At 28.8% G+C, this 12,074-nt stretch overlaps 2 protein-coding genes across 6 annotated transcripts in view; both read right to left on the bottom strand.

Annotated features, from left to right (window-relative positions):
- Btk (tyrosine-protein kinase Btk29A) overlaps positions 1-12,074 on the bottom strand; it is a 561,740-nt gene that overhangs the window by 412,811 nt on the left and 136,855 nt on the right. The window lies entirely within an intron of this gene.
- On the bottom strand, positions 1,410-9,037 carry LOC142226451 (alpha-tocopherol transfer protein-like). The gene is made up of 3 exons (XM_075296479.1): positions 8,717-9,037; positions 8,288-8,657; positions 1,410-1,702 (listed from the first exon to the last, which is right to left on the bottom strand). Exons 1-3 carry the CDS (start codon positions 9,016-9,018, stop codon positions 1,466-1,468), a joined length of 909 nt encoding a protein of 302 aa, XP_075152594.1. The 5' UTR covers positions 9,019-9,037; the 3' UTR covers positions 1,410-1,465.

Below are 12,074 nucleotides of genomic sequence, written 5' to 3'. Positions count from 1 at the left end.
TCATAATTATATATAGCCCCCATATAAACCGATCACCAGATTTGACCTCCGGAACCTCTTGGAAGACCAAAATTCATCTGATTCAGTTGAAATTTGGTACGTGGTGTTAATATATGTCCTCAAACTCCCATGCAAAAATTGGTCGATATCGGTCCATAATTATATATAGGCCCCATATAAACCGATCCCCAGATTTGACCTCCAGAGCCCCTTGGAAGAGCAAAATACTTCCCATTCGGTTGAAATTTGGTACGTGATGTTAGTATATGGTACCCAACAACCATGCAGGAATAAGAAGTTTTAAGATACCACAACCCAAGATTGTGGATGACAGTCTTTCGTAGAAGTTTCTACGCAATCCATGGTGGTGGGTACATAAGATTCGGCCTGGCCGAACTTGCGGCCGTATATACTTGTTTAAAACTCAATTCAAATTTTAATTGGAAAAACGTTTGTGTCAATTAAAAAATTTGTTCAATCAATTAAATTTTTTATTGAATATTTTTTAAAACTCAATTAAAATTTTAATTGAAAAAACGTTTGTGATTTTTTTTCTGCATAGCAAAAAATATGAAACAAAAATTTAATCGAGTTCTAGAAAATTTTAATTAAAATTTTAATTGATTCAAAAATTTTTCAATCAAATTAAAAATTATTTACAAAAATTGATTCTATGAATTAATTTAAGTGTCTACACAGAAAAAAAATTACGAAATTTTTTCCAAATAAAGTCGTAATTGAGTTTTAAAAACAATTCAATTAAAAATTTAATTGAGTCAGCAGTTTTTTTTTAATCGAAACAAAAATCAATCACAAAAATTAATAGTATCAAATAATTTTTTTTAATTGACTTTCAATAAATTTTTTAAATAGCAGTATCCATAATTTCTGTGATTAAAGAAATTTCAATTAAAAGATTAATTGAATCAGTTAATTTCGTGATTGAATCATAAAAAACAATATCAGTGTGTATCATTTCTATGATTGACGACATTTCAATTCAAAATTAATTGATTAACTTCATTTCGTGATTGAAAATAATTTTTTGTTTTCTGTGTACACAGAAAAAAATATCAATAATATTTTTCTACATCAAATTTAAATTGAAATTGAGGAAAATTTTCAATTAAACGATTAATCAATTGAAATTGAGGAAAATTTTCAATCAAACGATTAATCAATTAAATTAATTTTTTAACTAAAATAAAATTCAATTTGCAAAAATTACTTAAATCAATTAAATTTATAATTTGTATCAGTTATAAACGCCGTGATTGAAACAATTTCAATTAAAAATGAATTGGATCAATTAAGCTCTTTGAATGAAAAACAAAAAATATTTTTTTCTGTGTATACCCAATTTGCATAGGACCCATATCATATACCAAGACAAAACAAATATTACGACACACTTTTTAACAAAGCATCACATTTTATTTTCTTCAGAATCAATTTTTTTGTCAACTTATACCACACCCATTTGCAATGAAGACTCCAACGAAATCGCCTTATTGGGACGTAGATTCTTATCGATACCATATTGGGCATTCTGTTTGAAATATTCTCGATGATGATCAAAAACTTGATTGAAATCCTTAACAAGGTTTTCCATGCAACCATTATCGCCACCATATTCTTGAGGTAGATATTTCCGGGGTATTACTTCTTCGATATTATATAAGTTTTTACCACAAATGAAGATCTAGAAAGGGATTTTATCCTTAGAGATTAGAGAAACAATATTTTTATTTGACATATTTAACGGGGTTTCCACTGAGTTTGTATTCTCAGTGGAAAAAAAAACTTATTTGGATTCATTTTACAAATAAACAAACAAATAACATCAAAATATTTCCGATTAATATATAAACTTAAGTGCTACTGTTGCATTTTTTTAACTCACGTAGTCTTTTGAGTTTGATTAAAAAGTTAATTGTATCAATTAATTTTTTTTTAATTAAATATTTTCAATCATTCACACAGAAAAAAAAATTTTTGTATTCAATCAATCCAATTAATTTTTAATTGAAATGTCTTCAATCACAGAAATGATAGTATCTATCACCGAAGTCAATTATAAAATTAATAGATTCCATTAAAAAATTAGTTGATCCAATTAAAAGGATTAATTGATATTATTAATTTTTTGATTGATTTTTGTTTAAAATAAATTTAAATTAATAGATTCCATTAAAAAATAAATTGATCCAATTAAAAAAACTTAATTGATCCAATTAAAAGATTAATTGATATTATTAATTTTTTGATTGATTTTTGTTTAAAATAAATTTAATTTTTTTTTGAATATGTTTGAAACTTCAATTAAAATTTTAATTGGAAATATTTTGATGAACATTTGTTCTGCGTTGACTTAGTCGTTCTAGTTTGATTAAAAAGTTAATTGTATCAATTATTTTTTTTTTTTTTTTAATTAAATATTTTCAATCATTCACACAGAAAAAATAATTTTTGGATTCAAACACGAAATTAATTGATCCAATTAATTTTGAATTGAAATGTCTTCAATGACAGAAATGATAGCATCTATCACCGAAGTTAATTACAAAATTAATAGATACAATTAAAAAATTAATTGATATTATTTTTGATTTTTGTTTAAAATAAATTTAAATTTTTATTTCAATATGTTTGAAACTTCAATTAAAATTTTAATTGGAAATATTTTGATGAAAATTTTTTCTGTGTTGACTTAATGTTTCTAGTTGGATTAAAAAGTTAATTGTATCAATTACTTTTTTAATGGAAAATGTTTTCAACACCAATCAATTTTTATTAGAAATATTTTGGTGCTATTTGTTTTTTTCTGTGAAATTAAATTTCAGTAAAGATTAACTTGTATTTTTTTTGTATCTGTGAAATTAAATTTCAATAAAAGATTAACTTGGAAATTTTCAAAAAATTAATCACATATATTTTTATACCCTCAACCATAGGATGGGGGCTATATTAACTTTGTCATTCCGTTTGTAACACATCGAAATATTGCTCTAAGACCCCATGAAGTATATATTCTGGATCATGGTGAAATTCTGAGTGAGCATGTCCGCCCGTCCGTCTGTTGAAATCACGCTAACTTCCGAACGAAACAAGCTATCGACTTGAAACTTGGCACAAGTAGTTGTTATTGATGTAGGTTGGATGGTATTGCAAATGGGCCATATCGGTCCACTTTTACGTATAACTCCCATATAAACGGACCTTCAGATTTGGCTTGCTGAGCCTCTAAGAAAAGCATATTTCATCCGATCCGGCTGAAATTTGGTACATGGTGTTGGTATATGGTCTCTAACGACCATGCAAAAATTGGTCCACATCGGTCCATAATTATATATAGTCCCCAGACTTGCGGAGCCTCAAAGAGAAGCAAATTTCATCCGATCTTCCTGAAATTTGGTACATGGTGTTGGTATATGGTCTCTAACAATCAAAAATTGGTCCACATCGGTCCATAATTATATATAGCCCCCATATAAACCAATCCCCAGATTTGGCTTTTGGAGCCTCAAAGAGAAGCAAATTTCCTCCGATCCGGCTGAAATTTGGTACATGGTGTTGGTATATGGTCTCTAACAACCATGCTAAAATTGGTCCACATCGTGCCATAATTATATATAGCCCCCATATAAACCGATCCCCAGATTTGACCACCGGAGCCTTTTGGAGGAGCAAAATTCATCCGATCCGGTTCAAATGTGGAACGTGGTGTTAGTATATGCACCCAGAGAAGAAATATGATCACCTCAACCATGTTTCAAGAGCAAAATGTTATTTTTGAATGGTGACCATGTAGCATGTTTGTCGCAACCATGTTATTTTCTCGGAGATGATGTGTCTGATTTCGGCAAGCATATTATTTTTGGCGAGAAAAGAACATTTTTGCCATAAACATGTTACATGGTCACCATCCAAAAATAACATTTTGCTCTTGAAACATGGTTGAGGTGATCATATTCCTTCTCTGCGTGTGGTCTCTAACAACCAGGGTTGGCCTGTCACAAACTGTGACTTTTGCGACATACGTTTGCGACGGTATAATACGTATGTCGCAAAAGTCGTAAACCTACTGTAGAAAACCAAATTTTGAATAGAAGAAATCCTGAACATTTTTTAATTTAGTTTGACAGCATTTGCTGTGAGTTTCTGCAGAAATTTGTGAAAGTTTTCCCATGGTCAAGCCTATTTTCTTAGGTGGTATCGAAATTCCCGTTAGTGAGTGTGTAAAATACTTTGGAGTTATATTGGACAGGAGACTGAACTTAAAGCTAAGAAAGGACGAGAAAATCCACGGTTACCCTGTACTCGTGCAAAAGGCAATAGGGAAAATGTGGGGACTAAAACCGAAAATTGTGAACATTCCTAAGAATTGAAACTTCTTCGCACCTACCATCGTCTTGGATATCATCGAATTCGCTGCCTAGCCGACGCGACTAAAGTATTTTCAGTTTGCGACTTTTGTTACTTTTTCTACATTTACGACGCGTATGTGACGTTTACAACTTTGCGACAGTCGCAAACCTAAAAAAGTTTGATACAGACCATCTCTGCTAACAACCATGCAGTAATTTGTCCATATCGGTCCATAATTATATGTAGGCCCCATATAAACCGATCCCAGATTTGACCTCCGGAGCCCCTTGGAAGAGCAAAATTCTCCATTCCGGTTGAAATTTGGTACGTGGTGTTAGTATGTGGTCTCTAGAAACCATGCAAAAATTGGTCCATGCCGGTCTTAATTATATATAACCCCCATTTAAATCGATACCCAGATTTGGCCTTCGCAGCTATTGGAGGAGCAAAATTCATCCGGTCCGGTTGAAATTTCGTACGTGGTGAAATTTGTTACATTGCGCTAGTATATGGCCGCTAACAGCCATGCCAAAATTGGTCCATATCGGTCTATAGTTATATATAGCCGATCCGCAAAAATAATCTACCAAAATTTTATTTCTATAGAAAATTTGTCAACATTTCTTCTCCAATAGAAAACATACGGCCGTATATACTTGTTTTAACTTTGTCTTTCGAGTTTGATTAAAAAGTTAATTGTATCAATTATTTTTCTTTTTTTTATTAAATATTTTCAATCACTCCCAGAGCAAAAATAATTGATCCAATTAAAAAAATAATTGATATATTTTTTTTTGATTGATTTTTGTTTAAATTAAATTTGAATTTTTAATTGAATTTGTTTGAAACTTCAATTAAAATTTTAATTGGAAATATATTGATGACATTTTTTCTGTGTTGACTTAATGTTTCCAGTTTGATTAAAAAGTTAATTGTATCAATTATCATTCACACAGAAAAACAAATTTTTGGATTCAATCACGAAACTAATTGATCCAATTAATTTTTAATTGAAATGTATTCAATCACAGAAGTGAATTATAAAATTAATAGATACAATTAAAAAATTAATAGATTCAATTAAAAAATTAATTGGTCCAATTGAAAATTAATTGATATTTTTAATTTTTTGATTGATTTTTGTTTAAAACAAATTCAATTTTTCAATTCAAATAAAATTTTAATTGGAATTATTTTGATGAAATTTTTTTTTTGTGTTGACTTAATGTTTCTAGTATGATTAAAAAGTTGATTGTATCAATTAATATTTTAATGGAAAAAGTTTTCAACTCCAATAAATTTTTATTAGAAATATTTTGGAGACATTGTTTTGTTTTTTGTTTTTTTTTTTTTGTTTCTGCGAAATTAAATTTCAATAAAGATTAATTTGTATTTTCCAAAAAATAAATTAAGTTTTTAATCACATATTTTTTTATAATTTAATTAAATCATTGATTGATACTATCATTTTTGTGATTGAAGCAATTGCAATTTAAAAATTATTACAAATTTGACTAATTCAATTAATTTTGTAAAGGAATTAATCAAAAAGTAATTGGAAATTGAGTTGCAGTTCAATTATATAATCGATATTATCAATTTAAAAATTAATTGGGTTTTTAAGATCAAAGTTTTCATTTAAAATTATTAGAAATGTGCCGAAAAAATCAATTAAGTTTTTATCAAATATATATTTTAGGTATAATTAAATCATTTACTGATAATATCATTGGAGTGATTAAAGAAATTTCTAATAAAATATTATTTGACACAATTAATTTCGTGTTTTTGTTTCCAACCACAAAATTAAATGATACAATCAATGTTTTAATCAAAATAAAAACACAATAACACAATAAAGTGATTGCAAATAGTTACGCCTTTAGTTACAAAATTAATTGATGCAATAATTTTTTTTAATCAAAATAAAAACACAGTTAGTTAAGAAAATGAGTGAAAATTTAAAGATTTTATTGAAAGTTGGATTGAAATTTAGCTAAATTATTAAATGAATCAATCAAAAAACTGAATTTACCAATCGACATCAATTAAAGTTTTGATTGAATCAGTTAAAAAAATTAATTGATTTTTCAAATCAAATCAATTAATTTTTTATCATATATTGTTTTACGCCCAGTTAAAACTGTGATTTATACTATCATTTTCGTGACTGAAGACAAAAATTAATTAGATCAAATAATTTCGTGATTGAATCATAAACTGTTGCTTTGGGTATCAATCACAAACGCCAATTAAAATATTAATTGATCCAATTAACAAAATAATTATATTTATAAATTGTCATGTTTGTTTAATTAAAAAATGAGTTCAATCAATTAAATATTATATTGAATCAATTAAAAAATTAATTGAAATGTTCAAATCAAATCAATTAATTTTTTAACAAAATATTTTTTTTATTCCAATTAAAACTGTGATTTATACTATCATTTTCATGACTGAAGACATTTCAATTAAAAATTTAATTGGATCAAATAATTTCGTGATTCGTGATTGTATCAATCACCAACGCCCATTAATGCATTAATTGATCCAATTAAAAAATTAATGGATATTATTAGTTTTCATGTTTGTTTTAATTAAAAACTGAATTAAATCAATTACATTTTTATTGAGTTAAATAAAAAATTAATTAAAATTTTCAAATCAAATCAATTGCTTAATCAAATATTTATGCCCAATTAAAACTGTGATTTATTGTCACTTTCGTCATTGAAGACATTTCAATTAAAAAATTAATTGGATCAATTAATTTGTGTATCAATCATAAACGCCAATTAAAGTATTAATTGATACAATTAAAAATTTAATTAATTTTATCAAGTTTTATGTTTGTTTTACTGAGTTTAATGAATTACATTTTTATGAGTGAAAATTTAAAGAGTTCATTGAAAGTTGGATTAAAATTTAACTAAATAATTAATGAATCAATCAAAAAACTGATTGAGTTTTCCAATCGCCATCAATTAAAGTTTTGATTGAATCGATTAAAAAATTAATTGAATTTTCAAATCAAGTCAATTAATTTTTTAATCATACATTTTTTACGCCCAGTTAAAACTGTGATTGATACTATCATTTTCGTGACTGAAGACATTTCAATTAAAAATTTAATTGGACCAAATAATTTCGTGATTCGTGATTGTATCAATCACCAACGCCCATTAAAGCATTAATTGATCAAATTAAAAAATTAATTGATATTATTAGTTTTCATGTGTGTTTTAATTAAAAACTGAATTCAATCAATTACATTTTTTATTCAGTCTTTTAAAAAATTAATTGACATTTTTAATTCAAATAAATTAATTTTTTAATCAAATATTTTTTGTGCCCAGTTAAAACTGTGATTGATACTATCATTTTCGTGACTGAAGACATTTCAATTAAAAATTTAATTGGACCAAACAATTTCGTGATTCGTGATTCGTGATTGTATCAATTACCAACGCCCAGTAATGCATTAATTGATCCAATTAAAAAATTAATTGATATTATTAGTTTTCATGTTTGTTTGAATTAAAAACTGAATTCAATCAATTACATTTTTTATTGAGTCAATAAAAAATTAATTGACATTTTTAATTCAAATAAATTAATTTTTTAATCAAATATTTTTTGTGTCCATTTAAAACTGTGATTGATTCTATCATTTTCGTTACTGAAGACATTTCGATTAACAAATTAATTAGATCAATTAATTTGTGCATCAATCATAAACGCCAATTAAAGTATTAATTGATACAATTAAAAATTTAATTAACATTATCAAGTTTCATGTTTGTTTTACTGAGTTTAATCAATTGCATATCCAATTGAATATTTGTTTTAAAGTTCAATTAAAATTTTAATTGCAAATTTTTGGTTGATATCTTCGAGTTTACGATTTTAGACTTACCTTTTTTCGAAACTCTGGGGACAGTGAATATAAATATTGCTGAAAGAAATCCTCTGCTCCTTCGGGAACATTCATGAAACAAAAACATTTAGAATTTAAAGGTAAAGCCTTTTCATAGAAGGCAGCTAATTTTTTCAAAACATTCGACGTATATTGGCGTAAATGACCCGGAGTTAATTTGGCCATATCCAATAAATACGCTACTCCACTTACACAGGCATAGGGATCATTCAAAATAAATGTCTCCAATGTGGCTTCACAAACGGCAATAATTTCTTCCATGGTATATTTATCAGGCGAATATAAATAACGATAGACCACAATGCGAGGACCAAAATCATTTAAAGGGGTAGGTAAAACAGAGACACAACTGGGAATGGTGTTAAAAATTTTCGAAACAATAATTTCGTATTTTGCAAAAAATCCTACCCTATATCATGCATTTCACGAAATTTTACTGCATCCACATTAACTACACCAAAACTTTCGGGAAAGCTACTTTTGAGAGTATAGAAATTTAAAACTTTCTCTTTAGCTTCATTTTCATCGTATTTACATGCCCTTAGGAATTGTACAAGAAATTGATCATCCATACGGGCCTTCAGATCATGCTGTTCTCGAATTAACTTATTTAACTTGTGTAAAGACTCCTGGATTTTCGAAGAATCTTCGGACAATTCTTTGTTGGCAATTTTTTGTAATTTTTCACATAAAGGTTTAATATTTGCCATGATGGAAAACGATTTACAGTTTAAAGCGACTTGAAGTATATCACAAGAATTTTTTCGGTATTTATAGCCCCGGTAATATTTCGACGTTTGTTTTTGTGTTTAGACCGTAATTTCATATTTATGTGGGTAATAATATTGACAAACATTTCAAAATGATAAGGCGAAATACTTTTTTTTAATTCAGTAGGTCAAATACAGAGTCAATTAAATGGGCTTGCATATTAATCAACAATAAATAGAAACGAAATTAAATAGAAACGAATTTTTTTGTAGTCTCCTCCATCGAGGCCTTCAATGGAATAAAAATATTTTCTTTGTCACAGGAGATATGGGGGAAGGTGTGTAGAGGGAATTAATATGGAGAACAAATTTATGGTGTCAGAAAGACACCATCAATCACGCGAACAGATCTACTATTCGTCTATGTGGTTTAACTACAAATTGAAGTCTCAGCCGAGAGAAAATATTTTGTATACCCTGCGCCACACTGTGGAACAGGGTATTATAAGTTAGTACATATGTTTGCAACACCCAGAAGGAGACGAAGTAGACACATGGTGTCTTTGGCAATAATGCTCAGGATGGGTCCCTGAGTCGATCTAGCCATGTCCGTCTGTCCATCTGTCCGTCCGTCCATCTGTCTGTGAACACATTTTTGTGATCAAAGTCTAGGTCGCATTTTAAGTCCAATCGCCTTCAAAATTGGCACAAGTTCCTGTTTTGGGTCAGAATATAACCCTATTGATTTTGGAAGAAATCGGTTCAGATTTAGATATAGCTCCAATATATATCTTTCGCCCGATATGGACTTATATGGCCCCAGAAGCCAGAGTTATTCCCTGATTTGCGTGAAATTTTGCACAAACATAACACTTGGTCGTATAGTCAAGTGTGCAAAATTTGATTGAAATCGGTTCAGATTTAGATATATCTTCCATATATATCTTTCGCCCGATATGGCCTAATATGGCCACAGAAGCCAGATTTTTGGCCGAATTTGGTTGAGATTTTGCACTAGGAGTACAATTAGTAGTGTAGTCACACTGTTAGAAAAATATGTTTTTCATATGTTTCGATATAAACAAACTGTGTTTCGGGCACAATTTTTAAACACAATATATTTAAGTGCAAACATGTAATGTTCTCAAACTAACACTAAATGTTTGGAACACATATGTTAATATGTTAGAATATATTATGTTTGGGGCATGCATGTTTCATAAAAATTATATGTGTGGATGTAAACATATATAAATTTACAAATTTCGAGTAAACATATATATGTTTTGATATTTTATTCAGAGAGCGACAGAGAGAGAGAGAGTATAGAGAAAGAAATAGAGATAAAAACCGGGAGGGTTGACGAAAGATATCAAATTAACACAGCGAGAGAATCGAAAGAGAGCAATTTCTGTGAAACCGCTTATATGTTGTTTCGGAAACTGCTTTATGATAAGGCCAAAAATTTTATACGCTTAAGTCTAAATATTATTTAATTTAAGTCTAAATATTATTTAATTTGTGTATATTATAAAATTATTTATGTATGTTTATACTCGACCCCACGTTCTTCCTTTGTTAGAGTTTTTGAATTCCTTCCAAAATATCAAACTTTTATACCAAAACCAGTTTTTTATTACAAAATTGTTATTTTTGCAATAAAAAATAATATTTTATCCAAAAGCTCAGTCCATTTCGTTTATATCAAGCACTGTTTCTGACTGTAAATCTTTAATAACCCACATTTCGAAGTTTCATTATAATAATTTAATATAGTATAAATATAAATGTGTAATTTAAAAAAAAAAACAATTGGTGTTTGGTCGGAGCAGGGATTGAACCCACGACCCTTTGCATGTACGGCAGACATGCTAACCACTGCTCCACGTTGCCAACACATGTATGTTTCTGTTAAATAATGTTATGTTTGCATGGGCTCGTGGGCGCTGCAAACTATGCTATATAAATGTAACTTATAACGATAATTGTCTTCTGGTGACTATAACAGCTACGTAGCTAAGTGGTAGTGTGTTGGCTTACAAAACTGTATGGTCCTCGGTTCGATTCTCCGTCCAGGCGAAAGGTAAAATTTAAAAAAATTATAAAATTGAATAATTTCTTCAACATTATTTGTATTACAGAAAAAGGTGCCAAGAACTAAAAAATTTCGTGGAAGTGAAAATTATGTTAGGGAATGAGCACAATCTTCTTTGTGGAAAATTCTTCCAAGCATATAATATTTTTGGCTCAAAATGCTTCCAAAATAGAATATGTTCACATAAAACAAACATATTAATGTTTCGGCCAATAATATATGTGCTTCCTGCAAAATATGTTTGGAACATATGTTAGAGAGGCGATTTTTTTTTTGAGGGTGCAAGTGTGCAAGATTTGATTGAAATCAGTTCAGATTTAGATATAGCTCTCATATATATCTTTCGCCCGATATGGACTTATATGGCACCAGAAGCCAGATTTTTGGCCGAATTTGGTTGAAATTTTGCACTAAGAGTACAAAAAAGCACTTTGAGCCCAAAAATATTATATTTAAGAGTACAAAAATATAATATTTTTGGGTTCAAAGTGCTTCACAACATATATGTTCACATAAAACAAACATATTAATGTTTCGGCAGTATCCACTAATATATGTGCTTCCTGCAAAATATGTTTGGAACATATGTTAGAGAAGCGATTTTTTCTGAGGGTGTAGCTATGCGTGCCAAATTCGGTTGAAATCGATTCAGATTTAGATATAGCTCCCATATATATCTTTCGCCCGATATGCACTTATATGGACCCAGAAGCCAGAGTTTTATCCCGATTGGCTTGAAATTTTGCATAAGGAGTACAATTGGTAGTATAGTCATGTGCGCCAAATTTGATTGAAATCGGTTCAGATTTAGATATAGCTCCATATATTTTTTGTTTTTCTGATTTCGACAAAAATGGTCAAAATACCAACATTTTCCATGTTAAATCGCCACTGCTTAGTCGAAAAGTTGTAAAAATGACTCTAATTTTGCTAAACTTCTAATACATATATATCGAGCGAT

The sequence above is a fragment of the Haematobia irritans genome, chromosome 2, assembly GCF_050003625.1.
Source record: "Haematobia irritans isolate KBUSLIRL chromosome 2, ASM5000362v1, whole genome shotgun sequence".
Taxonomy (NCBI): Eukaryota; Metazoa; Arthropoda; class Insecta; order Diptera; family Muscidae; genus Haematobia; species Haematobia irritans.
Note: the sequence above shows the minus strand (reverse complement) of the source record. Positions and strands in the feature narration are given on the sequence as shown.

What these genes read in the sequence shown, in the direction of transcription:
- LOC142226451 (XM_075296479.1), bottom strand. Translation starts at nt 9,018, where the DNA reads ATGGCAAATATTAAACCTTTATGTGAAAAATTACAAAAAATTGCCAAC. An exon ending in CGTGAAATGCATGATATAGG is followed by an intron (nt 8,658 to 8,716) that starts GTAGGATTTTTT and finishes CACCATTCCCAG; the next exon opens with TTGTGTCTCTGTTTTACCTA. An exon ending in CCCCAGAGTTTCGAAAAAAG is followed by an intron (nt 1,703 to 8,287) that starts GTAAGTCTAAAA and finishes ATCCCTTTCTAG; the next exon opens with ATCTTCATTTGTGGTAAAAA.